Source organism: Mesocricetus auratus, unplaced genomic scaffold (assembly GCF_017639785.1).
Source record: "Mesocricetus auratus isolate SY011 unplaced genomic scaffold, BCM_Maur_2.0 Super-Scaffold_100676, whole genome shotgun sequence".
Classification (NCBI taxonomy): Eukaryota; Metazoa; Chordata; class Mammalia; order Rodentia; family Cricetidae; genus Mesocricetus; species Mesocricetus auratus.
In genome coordinates this window covers 101,055,916-101,073,289 of record NW_024429266.1, presented here as the reverse complement: position 1 = coordinate 101,073,289, position 17,374 = coordinate 101,055,916, and the positions used below count along the sequence as shown (strand labels likewise).

The 17,374-nt window shown below is 56.0% G+C and overlaps 2 protein-coding genes across 6 annotated transcripts; one reads left to right on the top strand and one right to left on the bottom strand.

The window, feature by feature from the left end:
- Positions 1-259: 259 nt before the first annotated feature.
- On the top strand, positions 260-7,249 carry Syde1 (synapse defective Rho GTPase homolog 1). Of its 2 annotated transcripts, none has more exons than XM_005083369.4 (8): positions 260-401; positions 1,965-2,306; positions 2,437-3,081; positions 3,268-3,482; positions 4,341-4,467; positions 4,672-4,832; positions 5,443-5,668; positions 5,860-7,249. In XM_005083369.4, exons 1-8 carry the CDS (start codon positions 314-316, stop codon positions 6,261-6,263), a joined length of 2,208 nt encoding a protein of 735 aa, XP_005083426.1. In that variant the 5' UTR covers positions 260-313; the 3' UTR covers positions 6,264-7,249. The 2 variants fall into 2 exon arrangements, with proteins under 2 accessions (XP_005083426.1, XP_040593378.1); XM_040737444.1 differs by lacking the exon at positions 260-401 and adding an exon at positions 432-791.
- On the bottom strand, positions 7,250-17,161 carry Ilvbl (ilvB acetolactate synthase like). 4 transcript variants are annotated; one of them, XM_013123029.3, is made up of 16 exons: positions 17,043-17,161; positions 16,396-16,543; positions 14,861-15,062; positions 14,631-14,758; positions 14,404-14,542; positions 14,197-14,308; positions 12,103-12,202; positions 11,682-11,779; positions 11,447-11,583; positions 10,299-10,433; positions 8,586-8,700; positions 8,326-8,495; positions 8,181-8,251; positions 8,031-8,102; positions 7,764-7,869; positions 7,250-7,674 (listed from the first exon to the last, which is right to left on the bottom strand). In XM_013123029.3, exons 2-16 carry the CDS (start codon positions 16,531-16,533, stop codon positions 7,496-7,498), a joined length of 1,902 nt encoding a protein of 633 aa, XP_012978483.1. In that variant the 5' UTR covers positions 16,534-16,543; positions 17,043-17,161; the 3' UTR covers positions 7,250-7,495. The 4 variants fall into 4 exon arrangements, with proteins under 4 accessions (XP_012978483.1, XP_005083427.2, XP_012978482.1 ...); XM_005083370.4 differs by having other exon boundaries at positions 17,017-17,136; XM_013123028.3 differs by having other exon boundaries at positions 16,790-17,105.
- Positions 17,162-17,374: the final 213 nt, after the last annotated feature.

Sequence of the window (17,374 nt, the reverse complement as noted above, 5' to 3'; positions counted from 1 at the left end):
AATTTGCTGTATGCCATCATAGAGGGGGGTGGTTTAGAAGGCCCAGCCTATGCCATGACATTCGTAGTTGAAGAGGGGTCGATCGGCCCAGCACCCCATCAAGTCCCCTCCCGGCCCCAGGCGACTACATCTCCCAGCATCGCCTGCTCGGGCCGGCCGCGGGAAAGGAAAAGAAAAAAAAAAAAAAAGTTAAGCCAAGCATTCCCGGAATGCGCTTCCTGCTGGCGCGGGCCGGGGGGGCGGGCGAGCCGGGCCGGGCGGGGCGGGCGGCCGCAGCCCCGGGGCGCGCACTCGGCCGGGCCGCGGCCCCAGCATGGCCGAGCCGCTGCTCAGGAAGACCTTCTCCCGCTTGCGGGGCCGGGAGAAACTTCCCCGGAAAAAGTCAGATGCGAAGGAGCGGGGTGAGTGCGGGGGCTCGCGGAGAGGAGGTGATGGGAGCCGAGCCCGGCCCGGGGTTCCCAGATCCCCGGTAGGATACGCAGCGGAACCTGGGTGGTAAACCATGACCGAACCCTGCTGCAGGGGAGGAATATGGACCAGATCTCTGCAAGGCAGGGGGCCGCGGACCGTTATGTGCGGCTGGTCTGAGATGCCAGCCCCGCGGGTTACTTGCGAGGCCCGGCAGGGGGGCCTCGCCCCTGACAGGAAATGGGGCCTCGACGGGGAGCCTGGAGGGTGGCCGGAGGACCCGCTGTGCCGTACTGCACGGACACTGCGCGGCCAGGCGGTGGGCACTGGGAACTCTAGAGGAGGAGAGATGAGGGACGCACTCCTTCCTGTACACGAGAAAGGTACTGCGGGTTATATCTTACTGCAACTTTTCACCCCCTCCGTGCCAGCATCGCACCAGAGGGGGCCGTCGCACCTACCGTGGGCAGCCCCAAGAAACTGTCCCCTTTATTCAGAGAGGGAAACTGAGGCATGTGGCTGTTAGGTGATTTGTCCAGGGCCTGTAAACTGACTTTAAACGATCCTTTGAACTATGCCGCTGATGACAGAGACCAGAAGCAGAGCTAGAGGGTGGAAATAGGAGGTGCTTAGATCTGCGGGGTCTACAGACAGCAAGACGAGATCTTAAAGAAATGAGAGATATAGGGGCAGGGGGCCTGGGAAGGAACCAAAGGAGGGAGGCCACCACACCATGAGCCTGACCCCTCCTCCCTGGCCTTTCCCAGTGAGTCCCAAGGTTCCCAGGGCCAGAGAAGGGACCCGGGTGCCCACACATAAACACACACAGGAAATCAAGCATGATGTCAGGGAGAGGATGGAGCCAAGATGGGGGTGGAGTGGTGGTGGTGGGGGGGTGTATGGGGCACTGAGTGTAGAAATCTGGCCTGGGCTGAGGAGTAGGGTATGGGGGGACCTTGGGGCAGAATTTGTAAAATGGCACGGGGGGGGGGCGGAATGAAAAAGAAACCAGACTCCTTGTCATATTTCTTGATCTGCCTTCAATCCCGCAGCATCTACTGGGGCAGCGAGCTAGGCGGCAAACCCTTTTTTAAAAACTGCTTCTCACATTGAGCTCCCTCAGTCCCTTGGTCGATGGGGGACAAACATAATCTCCTCATAAACAGGCATGGTGCCCTGGGAAAATGACTTGCTCAAGGTCACTCAGGGAGAAGTGACCTGTCAGACTTCACACCAGGATTGTCTTGAGAGGGGGAGACAGGAGGAAAGCGACCTGAGATCCCAAGCATATCTGACATGGATACAGGCTGGTTACAGTTCCCCTTGGAATGCTAGGAGCCTGGGGACAGGGGGCCTCCAAGCTAGACGCTGAGGAGGTATTGACTAGTTTAAGACCAAACAAAACAGCAGGTCCCCAGGAGCAGTGACTTAGACTCCCAGAGATGGTAAGGGACAGGTGTCCTTGCTGTCAGCTGTGTGAAGTAAGGGCTGGAGTCAACTAGCTGGACCGCTGCTGGGGCAGAGATGAGTGTGGGTCTTACTCCATTTCCCACCAGGCCGCCCAGCCCAGCGCTCAGAGCCCAATCCCCCAGAACCAGAGCCTCAGATCGTTGAAGGGCCCCAGGCTGGAGCAGAGGGACCTCCTAGCCCCGAGGTGCCGCGGAGCCCAGCTCGGGGAGCTTACCTGCAAAGCCTAGAGCCCAGCAGCCGCCGGTGGGTGCTAAGTGGGGCCAAGCCACCAGAGGAGATATCTTTGGGGCCTGGGACACCTAGCAGTGGAGAGCCTGCTGGGGAGATTTGGTACAACCCCATCCCTGAAGAAGACCCCAGACCACCAGCCCCTGAGCCCTTGGGATCAAAGCCAGCCTCCTCTGATCCAGAAGGCTCAGTCATCCAAGGTAGGCGCAAAGTGTCTTATACTTACACCCCAGAGCAGGCGTGCCCAAGCCTCATGCCCAGACACCTAGAGACCACAAGCATCATACCCCAGGCCCAGGTCCTGGTTCCTGAGATTTACTCTCCCTACAGGGGCAGCCCCCACCAGTCCCCCCACCAAAACCTCCCGTACGAAGTCCCCAGGCCCTGCCAGGCGCCTCTCTATGAAGATGAAGAAGCTGCCAGAGCTGCGGCGCCGCCTGAGCCTAAGAGGTACCCGCACTGGCCGGGAACGAGAGAGAACCGCCCCAGCCGGCTCTGTCATCAGCCGCTACCACCTGGACAGCAGCGTGGGGACTTCTGGGCAGGCATCAGTGGCCGGAAGCACTAGGAGCCCAAGGGGTGGGTACCTCAGCGATGGTGATTCCCCGGAGCGTCCTGGGGGACCGCCATCACCCACTGCCTTCCGGCCCTATGAGGTGGGCCCATCAGCGCGGGCGCCCCCAGCTGCACTTTGGGGGCGTCTCAGCCTGCACCTGTATGGGCTGGGCGGTCTGCGACCAACTCCAGGGGCCACTCCTCGAGATCTCTGCTGCCTTCTCCAAGTGGATGGGGTGGCTCGGGCCCGCACAGGGCCACTTCGAGGAGGACCCGACTTCCTGAGGCTGGACCACACCTTCCACTTGGAGCTGGAGGCTGCTCGGATGCTGCGGGCCCTGGTACTGGCATGGGACCCTGGTGTAAGGCGCCACCGGCCCTGCGCCCAGGGCACTGTGTTACTGCCAACCATCTTTCGAGGTAAGACATGGGACTTCCAGGAAGGAAAAGCAAGACACAAGACCCAGCTCAGGGCATCCGGTTCTCCCACAGCACCCGGGGGGCCGGGGGATGGGATGGGCTCCACAAGTGAGAGGTGTCCCAGACACCACGCAGGTCACAAGAACGTTTGAGACATAACTGGCTCAGTCTTCCTTGCGTCTTCAGGATGCCAGGCCCAACAATTGGCCGTCCGTCTGGAGCCTCAGGGACTTCTTTATGCCAAGCTGACACTGTCGGAGCAGCAAGAAGCCCCTGCCACAGTGGAGCCCCGAGTCTTTGGACTCCCTCTGCAGCTACTGGTAGACCGAGAACAGTCCCCAGGCCGGGTGCCTCTCATCATCCGGAAGTGTGTGGCGCAGATCGAATGTCGAGGGCTTCGGGTGAGCCCCTGGACCCGCCCCTGCTGCCTCAGACACACTCCCTGGAACCCCTTCACCAGCCTGAGCCGCTGTGGGATCCAACACTCACCTTAGGGGAAAGAAACCCTCCCTCACAGCACCAGGGTGCACAGATCATCTATGCATCTTATTAAGAGATCTCAGCCCTCAGGAAGCTCAGTCTCCCCGAGTAAGACAGATGACTGAGAGACAGTCCACAAATGTCAAACTGTAGCTGGAACGGCAGTTAACAAAGGACATAGCCTAGCATGGTGGCACACACCCCAGCACTAGAAACACTGAGGCGAGATGGAGAATCCATGTGCAGCTGAGAAACACAGTGAGACTCGTTCTCAAAGAAAAAGAAAAAACCTGAAAGGGGGAGGGGTCTAAACAGCTTAGAGCTGGCCCTGACTTGCTTGAGTTAGTCAAAGAAGGCTTCCTGTGAAGTCGGAGGAAGCGGTCCACACTGAGGGTTTAGAGAGCTAGGTTGAGTGTCTGGGGTTTTGTGTTTTGACCGGGGCTGGGGTCATTGGCCCTCATCCATGCTCGGCAAGCACTCTCCCGTTGAGCTGTACCCCAGCCACCTTTTTCCTTTTGGAGACAGGATTTCACCAAGGAGCCTAGGCTGGCCTTGAACACACCCTGTAGCCTATAGCCCGGGTGATCTTCCCGCCTTGGCCTCAGAATGCTCGGGGGCACTTGGGGCAGTAGTTGGAAGGCAGTGAAGATACTTGTGGATGGCCCCGCCCTCAAAGGCCAAAACAGCCACTGTCGCCCTTGTCCAGACACCCAGCCCCAACCAGAGTCCTTGCTGCCTGTGGCTACAGGAAGACATCCTTTCTCTGTCCGTATTCCCAGGTAGTGGGGCTGTACCGTCTGTGTGGCTCAGCCGCTGTGAAGAAAGAGCTTCGGGACGCCTTTGAGCAGGACAGTGCCGCTGTGTGCCTCTCTGAAGATGTATACCCCGACATCAATGTCATCACAGGTCAGCAGAGCCCCTCCCGCCTGCTTATTCCCTCCAACTCTTTCCTCCAGGGCGGCCTGGAGGCCCCAGTGAACCCTCCCCCCTCCTGTCTGGTCTTGTTTCCATTCCTTGTACCCGCCCCCTCCCACTACTACTGTTAACCCACTGGCCTCTCTGCCTTCAGAAGCCAGGGCGCCTTAACTAGAGGGGACCCTCTGTCCACAGGCATCCTCAAGGATTACCTTCGGGAGCTGCCTACCCCGCTCATCACCCAGCCTCTGTATCAGGTGGTGCTGGAGGCCATGGCCCAGGGACACCCAGGCAGGGCTTCCCTGGGTCCTGAGGGCACCAGAGGACTCCTTAGCTGCCTGCCGGATGTGGAGAGAGTGAGTTGGCCCTGCTGGGAACACTGGGTCATAGCGCAGTTGATACCAGTGAAGTGCTTTAACCTTGCCTAAGACGTAATAGGCACACAGGCCCATCTCATCCCAACAAAGCACGTGTTATTCATCTCTCATTCCCGGGTTAGGAAACCAAGGCTCCGTTTACTGATAACAGCCACTCTAGGCAGGCATAGTGTCACATGCCTTTACTGCTAGCAAATTTCAAACTGGAGACTAGCCTAAGCTACATAGCTAGTTCCAAGGCAGCCTGGATGTGGAGCAAACAGAGCAAGCGGGTCTGTCCATGTCACACACCTGGCTGTGGGATCTTGGAAAAGTCCTTGAAACTGTGCTTCTATTCTCCATAAAATAAAATTCATGCTAATATTGCCTAACACGGACTGGGTTGGAGTTCAAGCCCTTTCATTCGAAAGCTAAATTGCCCTTGGCCTTAATCTGAACTCCAGCAAAATACATTGCTAAATACTAACACTTCCTATGGCTATGAGAACTTGAACGGGAGTTTCTCCACTCTCTGCCACCCCTAAGTGTCCCCAGGTGCAACGGGCTCAGGTTTGCCCGGCTTGTGCCCACCCCGGAACACTCTCCACAGGCCACACTGACGCTTCTCCTGGACCACCTGCGCCTCGTTTCCTCCTTCCACACCCACAACCGCATGACCCCGCAAAACTTGGCAGTGTGCTTCGGACCGGTGCTGCTGCCAGCGAGACAGACGCCCGCTCGACCGCGGCTCCGTGGCTCAGGCCCAGGCGTCACCAGTGCCGTGGACTTCAAGCGCCATATCGAAGTCCTGCATTACCTACTACAGTCTTGGCCAGGTGAACACCGCCCATCCTTATCAGCCTCCCTGACAGTATACTCCCCTACTAGCCAATCATGGGCCGGAATCCAAGGAAGGCCACGCCCCTTGGGGATTAAACCTGTAAGCTTGCCTCTTAGAAGGCCAATCGGGGGTCTAGGTGCCCCTTCCATGCATCGCATCTTATAGCTGTCCCTGTGAACCCCGCAGATACCCGCCGGCCCCCAGAGGCCCCGGACGTCGCACCTTATTTGCGGCCCAAACGACAGCCGCCGCTGCACTTGCCACTGGCGGGCCCCGAAGTAGTGACTCGACCCCGAGGTCGCGGAGGACCCGAAAGTCCCCCAAGCAACCGCTATGCGGGCGACTGGAGTGTGTGTGGAAGAGACTTACTACCGCGTGGGCGGGACTTCCTGTCCGGGCCTGACTATGACCACGTGACAGGCAGTGACAGCGAAGAAGATGATGATGAGACCGGAGAGCAGAGGGGCACTGCTGACTTTGAAGATGAGTTTGATGCACCCTTCAACCCACACCTGAATCTCAAAGACTTCGATGCCCTCATCCTGGATCTGGAGAGAGAACTCTCCAAGCAGATCAATGTGTGCCTCTGAGCCCTCGAAGCAGGTGCTGGACTCTGGTTAATTACTTCCTGATTGCTAAGGACCAGGCTCTGGTTACTGGTAACTGGGTACCAAGTCGCTTAAGGCAGTGCCCTGACGACCTAAAAGGACCTACAAGAGTTACTCGGGCTGAGCTCCTGGTTGCTAAGGAGTTGCCAAGGGACCAGTCTCCCGTGCTGAGAATCATTCCCAGCTTCTAGTGCCATTGTTTAGGCCCTAGTTGCAAAGGTCAGGCTCTTGGCATTTTAAGCACTGATGCCATGGCCCCTCCCCTGAGCACCGGGGCTTCTCTTTGCTGTCAGAGTCAGTACTGCTTGCTAGGCTGGCCTCTCTTGCCTCCCCTTTTTTTGGGGGAACACCAATTACTGTGAGCATCACCCTGGGGTATTGAGACATCCCTGTTCAACCCTCTTGCTGCTGCCAACCAAACCAGTATTAGCATTGAGCACTACTCTCTGTCTCCCCCTCCCTTGAAGTATCTAAGGACAATCATGAGGTTCTGCTTAAGGGATGCAGCCCCAGACTCGGCCTCCATCTGTGAAAGGGTAGCTTGGGATTTCCCCCAACCCTCTCTTCTGGGGAAGACCGCCAAGATGAACCTCCAACCAGCAAATGGAGACACAGTCTGGCCCTTCCTTTCCCCAGCAGCCCATTCCCACCCCTGAAAAACTGAGCACTTAACCCCTCCCCTTTGGAGGGACCCCACCTGAGGTATCAGGCTGGGGGCACTTTTGGTACGGAACATATTTATTGCCTCCATGCATGTGTGTGTCTGTGTGAGGACTCGTGTGCACTGGCCTGTCTGGAGTGGGCATGTGGGACTCTTTCAGGGACCATAGAGTGGGATAGTATTTGCCATCCCCAGGTACCCCCAGGCCCCCCAGCGATCAAATGGGAGAATCAGGTCCCCTTGTGGCCTCCCCTTCTTTCCACTCCTTCCATCTTTGTGGACAATAAATAAACCAGTATACACGTTATGTGACTGAGTCCTTGGGCTCATGTAGCCAAGAGGTTTATTTGGAGGGAGAAAGGTGTATCACTGGGCCTGCGGGAAAAAAACTGCTACTCGCGTGCTGCTCCGAGTTCCGAGCTCTCCATTCCTCACTCGGAGGGTTGTAGAGTTGTTGGGCCTTGGGAGACAAGCTCCGAGGGCAAGGATGAAAACTCTAGGTAGGTCGGGCATAGTCCAGGTACAGAGGAGCACCCTAACCCACACATAGGCCCTATACAGAAATGGAGCCATCTCTGAAATCTGTCCTCCCGATAAGGATGTTGACCACGACCGCATGGCCTGCCCGGCACAGCTGCTGGCCTTCACGAAGTACCTTGACTACTTGATCTTCATTGTCCCGTGAGAGCATCAATCCCTGCGCCCCCAGGCCTATGGCTGCCTTGTGATAATCTGAAAGAAAATAAGTCAGACAGTAGCGGAGGGCCCACCAAGGAGAATAGCCGAAGCCCATGTGGGACTAAAGTATTCCGACCCCTCACCAGTGTAAGCCAGGCCACAGGCCACGTCACTGCCCAACCTGGGCACCTGCTCCCGAGAAATCTGGGTCCAACCTGCATCATTCCCTATCAAGGCAATCACTGGTATCTGTAGAAAAAAAAAAAAAGGCCAGGCAACAGCCATCAGTCCAAAGGTCTGTCTAGCCACAAGATGGGACTTGTGGCCCACTGAAGGAGCACTGTCCCCAACCCCCCACTGGCATATCCCAAAACCCTGGGCATAAGCTTCCCTCGGGGCAGCCCAGTCACCTTGTGTCTGACGAACGTGTCAAATTCGATGAGGCTGTAGCCAAAGGCTCCATCCCCAAACAGGCACCAGACCTGGTAAGGGGGGACCCAGGGCAGTTAGGGTGGTTCACAGCCCAGAAAGCAGCCAGTCTCCCACATCCAATGCCTCACCTCGGCATCCGGCTGACACAGCTTGGCCCCAAGTGCAAAACCTGCACCAACTCCCAGAGTCCCAAAGGCTCCTAGGAAGATAAGAGAACATTGCTGTGAGGGGTCCACCTAGTATAAGGCGCCTCGGGTGTGGGCCTTTCCTTACCAGGATCAAGCCAGCGCAGGGGCCCTCGGGGCTGTACCAAATAGGCGGCAGTGGCCACAAAGTCCCCACCATCAACCACAAGAAGCGCATTGTCGGGCAGAGTTTCCTCCACCTGCTGTAACACCCGCACCGGGTTCAGGTGCTGAGACACGGGCAACCCAGCCTTGTCCCTGCAACAGGATAGTGGAAGTCAGCGGGACTGGCAGGCAACAGCCCCCTCCGCTCCTTACCCTTGCCATGCCCACTCTACCCAGACTGACCGGTACGTCTGCTCTTTCTGCTGGTCAGCTTTCCGAAGCTCCTCAGCCCAGTCTGAGGCCCACATCTGGCCCTGAAGGCCTTCCACCAGCTTGAGCATGAAGCAACCCACGTCCCCTGGAAAAGGAAGAAAGCAGAGCTGCAGCCCCAGCTGCACTGGCGGCAGCCTCCGCCTGCCCTTCCAGCACCAGAGGCCAACAGGAAGCCAACAGCAGAGCCTGGGAAGAGCAGGAAAGCGGACGCGGTGTTCTTTGAGAACTGGAGAGGGTGCCTTGGCGAGATGGAAAGCAAGTCCCTGGAAATGAGGTGTAGGGAAGTTGTAAACCTAAGCTGGCCTCATTACCTCTCTGCCCCTCATACCCAAGAGGCACCAAGTCCTGTGAACTCTGCCTCCACAATACATCACCCACCAAGGATGTCTCTTAGGTCAAAGCACACGGGCACTCACAACAAGCACGGGATGGGTGACGGCTTTCTTTGTCATCAGCCCTCTTGAGAAGTGAGCGGACACACATTCAGTGATGTGGCTTCTCACCCAGTCTGTCCCCATACCAATGGCCATGCAATTTGTCCTGCCCCCAAACCCAGCAATACTAGGGACCAAACCTAGGGTCTGGGGCATCCCAGGTAAACACTTCAGCACTTTAAAAAAAAAGTGTTACATTTATTTACTTACTGTGTGTGTATTTTGGGGAGGAGGGAAGCAGCATGGAGTGTGGAAGTCTTTCTTTCTACTGTGTGGGTTTGGGGCTCAAATTCAGGTCATCAGGTTGGCAAGAAGTGCCTTTACCTTCTTAATAACTTGTCAGTCCTATTTTGGTAGTGGTTTTTTAATTTCCTTGTTTCTTTCTTTTTTGTTTGTTTGTTGTGGGGATTTTTTGTTTGTTTGTTTGGTTGGTTAGTTTGGTTTTTGGTTTTTCCAGACAGGATTTCTCTGTGTAGCTTTGGAGCCTGTCCTAGAACTGGTTCTTGTAGACCAGGTTGGTCTGGAACTCAGAGATCTACCCTCTGAGTTCAAGTCCAGCCTAATCTACATAGTGAGTTCCAAGACAGTCAGAGTTGCATAGTGAGACCCTGTTTCCAAACAAACAAGCAAAACCCAGGTGTGCACTACCATGTGTGACCTTATTTTGAGATAGGTCTTGCTAAGTACATTACACGGGCATCTAATAGGTAACTGCCTGGCCTCTGACCTCTCACCTCCCTCCCACCAAGTAGCTGGAATTACAGGCATGCAGCATCATCCCCAGATTGTCCAGCTCCTTTTATCAGCCTCTCTGCCTCAGCATGCCCACTTCCACCTGCTACCCACCAACTTCCGGGAGGGACCTTCCCCAACACACAGGGTGATACCAATTCTCTGGCTAAATCCAAAGGATCCTGTTGCCTCTGCTACAGGAGAGGCTGTGTCCTTAGAACAGTGGACAAGAGCATAGCATGGAAAGGGAGCAAAACTCAGGAGAGTCAGAGTAACAGAGAGAGTCGGGGGCCAGCGGCCAGCTGGAAGCAACAAGTAGCATTCAGGAGTTGATCACATGCAAAACCTCCCTCTGCTCCTTCAGAAATACCCATCAAATTCAAGCCAGATGCGTCTCAGGTTGCCCAAGTGTCCCCTGGTGCAGGGTCCAGACCTGACGGTCGGTTCAAGCTAGCTGCAAGAGAGGCAAGACGAAAAGAGGCCATGCACAGGGTGGGGACTGTTGGGGTATGCTCACCCTGCACAGCCTCCTGGGGCTTCCAGAAGACATCTGAGTTGAGCAACATATCATCCCGGTTGCGATTGACAATGATAATTTTGCTCTTTCGGTTGAGGACACGCCCATACGACAGGCGGAAATCACACACAGCTCCTGGGATGATAGTAGACACTCTCTCACTCCTGCTCAGCTGTGGCACACTGAATGTACAATGGTCCCCGTTCTTCACTGTCCCTACCTCTGTGCCACTTGCAGGGACCTCACAGCTGTTTGCGTTTACTGGGGGGAGCGGGTGCACACACCATGACAAAAGACAACTTCCGGGGGTGGGTTTTCTCCTCCCACGGTGCGGGTTCCAGGGATGGGACTCAGGTTATCAGGCACAGCAACAAGCACTTTGACCCACTAAGGCATCTGCCAGTATGACTTGACAGTTCTCCATTCTGGGCAGGCCTCCTGAATGGCTCTGATCAAGGAACCACGGCAAAAGCCACAGTGTGCCAGACTGAGACACGGGTTCGAGGTTTATGTAGCTCAGTAGAAGACTACTCACTTAGCATGTGTAAGGTCCTGGATTCTAGCCTCAACACCACAAAGAAGGAAGGAAAAAAAAAATATGTGACCCAACCGGGTTGGTCTGCTGGGAGGATCCCTGAGGAGTGCTGTGAGGGGCACAACCCGAGACCTGGTTAGCCACTGAAAAGACCTCCCACCTCTCGCCATCCCTTGGCTCACATGTGAACCCAGCCAATCAGAGAATTCCTACTAACCTACTGGGAGCCGTAAGCACTCATGAACTCGTCGTAAGTCACTGAATATGGTGTACCATTACAGTGCCGAACAGCCTATCAATGTCACTGGCCTGCACACACACTCAAAATCCACACAAGGAAACCACCTGTCACGTGACAGATGGGATACAAAACCGTTTGTGTAGGAACGCGTGTGTAAGGCACGGCAAGTGCCCACAGCCTATGCTTCCTCTGGGAGAAGCCGGGCCACAGCACAAAGCTGCAGACCAGGGTGCGCTTGCATATTCAGGCTTGTTCACAGGCCTTTAGAAGGCAAGGGTAGGTGCAGAGGAAGAGGTCTGAGGGACAGTGACGGGTGCCAGCAATGAGGGTGGGCATGGTCGGAGACAAAGGGAAGAGGTCTGCTGAGCCTACCTGCCAAGACAACAACGTCTGCTTTCTTCAGGGCGGCACTGCGGTTCTGCCGGATGTGGAGAGGGTGGTTGCGGCCCAGCAGCCCCCGAGACATCCCTCCCAGGAAGCAAGGGACACCTAGGGTCTCCACAGCAGCCCTGGGGGAGTCCAGGTGGAGCAGATGTCAGTATGACCAAGGCCACTGGACCACCAGGGACCGGGATCATGCTTCTAAGACAGGGTGGGAACTCCTCACCTAAGCTTGGTGGCAGGGGTTGGGGGCAGCAGGGCCTGACTCCCAAGCACTAGCAGGGGTCTCTTGGCCCGGCTCAGGATCTCCACACAGCGCTGGACCTGGGATGAGTAGAGATCAAAGAGCTGTGACAGTCTGCCAGGTCAGCTAGCGGGCCATAGCACTCACCTGGGAAGCCCGAGTTGAGTGGCCGCAACTCACGTAAAGACAGAAAGAATCAACTCCACAAAGTTGTACCCCGACCTCCACATGCTAGTAGTGGTACACACACAACACACAAGCACACATACGTTTTTAAAAATGTTTAAAGGGCCATCTTGGTGTCCCCACCAGCCCACAAGATTTAGGTTCCAGCACTAGCCTAAAGAGGAGATCTGCAAGGCCTTGTAAGTGGGGGTCTTAGGCCAGCACAGAGTTGACTCACCTGCTCGGGAGATGCCTGAGGAATGTTTAAGGGCAGAGGTCCCTCAGGACGAGGCTCCCAAGCCCCAACAAAGAGGTTGGTCAGGCAATTCTGTAAGTACCTATGAGAACACAGAGGAACCAGTTACCAAGGTTAATACAGGATTCTCGAGGCTGGGGCCAGCAAGGGGCCAGGAGAGCAATCAGGGAGGATAAGTCATGACACAGGGACACTAGAAGGCCAGGTCACCAGCTGCTTATTTGTCCCTTCAGGAAGCCACCCTAATTTGACACACCTCCCAGACATGTGACAGGAGCAGAGAATACCAGCACAGTAACTGGAGCTGTGGGTAGACCCTGCCCCTACAGTATGCCAGATGTGAGCTGTGGGTAGACCCTGCCCCTACAGTATCCCAGCTGTGAGCTGTGTGTACACCCTACCCCTACAGTGTCCCAGCTGTGAGCTGTGGGTAGACCCTGCCCCTACAGTGTCCCAGCTGTGAGCTGTGTGTACACCCTACCCCTACAGTGTCCCAGCTGTGAGCTGTGGGTAGACCCTGCCCCTACAGTGTCCCAGCTGTGAGCTGTGTGTACACCCTACCCCTACAGTATCCCAGCTGTGAGCTGTAGTTAGACCCTGCCCCTACAGTATCCCAGCTGTGAGCTGTGGGTAGACCCTGCCCCTACAGTATCCCAGCTGTGAGCTGTGGGTAGACCCTGCCCCTACAGTATCCCAGCTGTGAGCTGTGGGTAGACCCTGCCCCTACAGTATCCCAGATGTGAGCTGTGGGTTAGACCTGCTTCTACAGTATCCCAGCTGTGTTACTTGGGGCAGCTCCTTCACCATTTTGGGAAAGTTTCTATAGCTAGCCTCTTAGGTTATGAGGTATGTTGTGGTCTGGGAGTGTGGCCCAATGGTAAATCCCTGGCCTAGTGTATGTGAAGCCTGAGGTCCCATCTCCAGCCCCACCAGAAGGGAAGGAGGCAAACACTTTGCAAAATGCTCTGTCCTTGGGAGTTACTGTCAGCCATTCACCTCTCGCAGTGCCTCTTTGTCTCCCGACTAACCGGGCCCCAGGCCTTGAGTTTCTAAGGCCCTGTGACACAGAAAGAAATCCTGCTTAGGCCTCGCCCTCAAGGAACACTCCATCTCATAGAGACAGACACGTGAGTGTCCGCAGGGAGCAGTCGGTGTGCAGAGCCAAAGCCTGCCTTCTCTGCTGGAGCCAAGGCTGCAGGGAGCTAAGATGAGGCCAAGAACGTGGGAAGCCATGGGGACATGGTTTGAAAGGAAAGAAAAATCCAGCGGCAGAGATACTGAGGCAAGAAGACTGACACCGACTGAGAGCCGGCATGGGCTACAGAGCTAACTCCTATCTCATAAACACCATAAAAATAAAAATACACAAAGGAGGGGCAGGGAAAGCGCCAGCCTTCCAAGTGACACTGAGAGAGAAGACGATGGGAGGCCAGGGAGCCTTAAGAACAAGAGTAGGGACAGGCACGGAGCACCAGTCTATGATCCCAGCATTTGGGAGGCTGACGGGGGGGATTTTCAAGTTCCTGAACAGCCTGAGCTGCACAGAGCTCTGGGCCAGAATGAGTTGCATAGCAAGACCACAGAACAACATTACTTGTGCTTGATCTGGTCCTCAAAGCAATTCTCACACACCAAAGCACAGGAACCTGAATATCTTGTCCAATGATGACATCCAATGCCTATCTTGTTATCTTGCACAGAGATCTGGCCCACTAAATATCTGAAAGGGAGGGGCAAGGACAAGCAAAAGGAGAAGACCGAGAAGCTCAGGAATGAGGAGGTGACAGAGGAGACAGAAAGGGGACAAAAGTAAACCCTCACACCCTCTGCGCCTGCCCCCTCCTCTTCCCGGTCACAGAGGCCAGGCCCTGCTTTCCCAAGCCCACTACGGTCCCTCCTGCCTCAGGACCTTTACACAGGCACTGCTTTTACGCGGAGTGTTCTCCCCACAGCTGACTCCTCCGAGCTCGAGTGTACTCGATGCAGGAGCCCAAGAAAGAGGGGCACACATGGGGGAGAAGCCGGCAAGAGGCGGGGGGGACGGAAGACAGGCGCAGTGGCGATGGCAGCACTCACCAGAAGACCACTCGGCCCATGAGGCCCTTGGGCAACTGGGCTGGCACCATCTCCTTCTCGACCATGAAGTAGGGGTACAGCACATCAAGAGGCAGCTCCACAAACACGGGACCTGCACGGATGGGAAGACCCCGAGCCTGTGGCACCTGCTGCAGCAACCACTGAACCTCAGGGCCTCAGGACTGTCCAGCTCCCTCCTCCACCTACCTGGGGTGCCTGACTGGGCAGCAGCCATTGCAGCCCTCAGGGTAGGTACAATGTCTCGTACTGTCCGCACAGACGCACAAAACTTGCAGAGCGGCCTGAACAGAGACATCTGATCAATGGCCTGGAGTGCTCCCCGTTTCTGGCAGAGAAGGGGTGGGGCGGGACGATTATCAGGCTAGTTTAAGAAGCCTTCCTGGGGACCCTGTCCACCCTTAAGGACCAGGCACCTGCAGCAGGGTGCTGGCAGCTCCACCCAGGAGCAGGACTGGGGACTGCGCCACCTGAGCATTCTTCACGGCAGTCACTGTGTTGGTGAGACCAGGGCCAGCCGTCACTGCTGCCACACCCACTGTCCCTGGAAGACAGAGCTGATGACGACCATGCTACCCTCCCGGCCATCACCCTATCCCCACTCCCCTGTCCTGCCAGCCCCCAGCTCTCTCTCTAGCACCCTTACCAGTCAGGCGTGCCACAGCATCAGCAGCAAAGACAGCAGTGACCTCGTGCCGTGTGTCTACCACACGGATGCCCAGCTTCTCGCAGGCCACGAGCAGCGGGGAAATGTGCCCACCAACCAGTGTGAAGATAAAGCGTACGCCATGGGCCCTGAGCACAGCTGCCACGCTCTCCCCACCATGCCGGATGCTTGTCTTGTCGACCTGGGCCAGGGAACAAGACAGTCACAGGCCAGCCCAGGAACGGGCAGCAGCAGAGTCAGAGAACAGAGAAATTAGATGCTGGTTAGAGACACACCACACAATACCCAATACTCAGAGACTGTCTTAGCAAATCTTACCATTCTCTCTTTCCTACAGCTAAGGACACCAAGACTTGCCCAAGTGACAGAGTCTGACAGATCCCATGTTCTCTTTGCAACAGCATGGGGGATTGAACCCAAGGCACATGTTAGACATGTTAGAGCTGTATCATTAACCTTTTTACTTTCTATTTTGAGACGAGCTCTCACTAGACTTCCCAGAATGACTTTGAACCCCTTGTGTAGTCTAGGCAGAGCCTGAACCTGTGGTCATCTTTTCCCAGCCTACCAAGTAGCAGGCTAACATAGGGCCTATGTTCTTCAGTGCCTCAGGAGATGACAATACCCGCTCCAGAGGTACTCAGCCAGCAAGGAGGGAAGGAGGGCATCTGCAGAACCAGAGGGAGCTTGGCAAGAGGCAGAAGACCCCTAGCTTGGCCTCGTGTCTGCTTTTTTTCTGGTACCTCTGCAGAGCCCTGCACCTGGAGTGCTAATCCCCGTCTACTGTGACCCTCTCCGCTCAGGCGGCTTGTGTCCAGCTGACAGGCTGCCAGCAGCCGCATGCCGAGCACGGAAGTGCTTCCTGGCACAGACTGCCCTGAGCATCCAAGCCTCAGCAGCCACACAGCTTCCAGTGACCACACACCTCAAGGTCAGTGTGAGCTCCACTAGAAAAGAAGGGGCTGGGTTGGGGGCGAGAATTTCTCAAATGGAACAAGGGGTTTAGACTATGACTTTTGGGGTCAGCTCTTTCCAAGTCTGTCATCTAGAGCAAATACTCAAGTTTTCTGCGGATCAGTTTCCTGTTGCAGGCACAAGGACAGGCATGATAACTACTTTGATAAGATATATGTCAAGAAGGCCCCTCCCTCGGAAGAACTTTGAATCTCTGGCGTAGCCTAGTATCAGAGTTCAGTCTCTCCCCCTACCTACCTTCAGCCCACCAATCCCACTATGTTTAAAAAGCCTGCTCTGTTAAAATGACTCAGGCCCCTGGGTATGGGTGTAGGCGGAGTGTGTGCTGTCCAGACAGCCACAGTTTCCCCGTTTTCTCGTACTAGATACAGAGTCCAGGACCCACATACAGTGTGGCAAAGGGACAAGGTTCCCTAAAGAATCTCCCAACCACTCTGGACTAGTTGGGACTCGCTTTCTCCACCTACACCGTCGGTGAGCTGGAGGAGCGCCTTCAGTGCCCTCCTCCTAACCCCTAGCCCTCCTCCTGCCCTAAGCACCTTGTGCATCAGTTGGTAGAAGAGCCCCAGTCTGTGAGCGGTGCCCAGCACAGCAGCCACGAGTGTCCCAAACGACAGGAGCAGGAACGAGGGGAAGAAACCCCCGGCAGGTGCGGCGGCGGCTGGGGGAGTCTCCATGAGGTGGAAGCTAAGAAAGCGCAGAGCCAGAACCTGAGCACTATAATCTAATCCGGAAGCAGGATCGTCCTCCCCATCCAGAGCCACGCCCCCGACCTGCCACGCCACGCCCACAGACGCATGCAGGCTAGGCTGAGACCACGCCCCTAGCGAGACTAATTCCGCCCCCTGACGTCACCACCTCCAATCTAAAGTAGGCCCGCGCAGGTCAAGGCGATCGCAGCGACATCGAAACAGAGTTGTGGTCCCTACTTACCTATTTATTAGCAAACCCGTGGGGATCCCCGCCCTCATAGCACTCGGCCTCAGCGGAGAGCCCGCCCACGCTTACTTCACGGAGTCGCGAGGCCACACCCCCAGGACAGCCCAGGACACGCCCCCAACCTAATTCTTGACCTTTGGCTTGCGGCCGAGGTCACATTGCAGTAGGAAGCTGCACCAACTGCACTGCACAGACATCCCCTGCCCGCCAGACCCTAAAACCTTTGCCTAGAGGAAACGTCACTGACTCCAGAGGAACTCGGACACCTCTGGGTCATGTGATTCGGGCGCGCGCGGTGATGCCCATTTGGTTCAGCAGCGCCCCGTAGTCCGGCGCGACGCGCGTGCGCCGAAGTGTAGTCTCGCTGGAAGTCATCAGAATCGTTTACCATTGGTCGCTTCTCTCCCCTCGTCTCCAATTGGCTGACTCACACACACACACACACACACACACACACACACACGCACGCACGCACGCACACATGCACGCACACACACACCCCAACCTGGTCTATACAGCAAATTTCAGGACAGGCAGGACTGCACAGGGACCAAGCAAAAATCATAATTGCATTGGCTG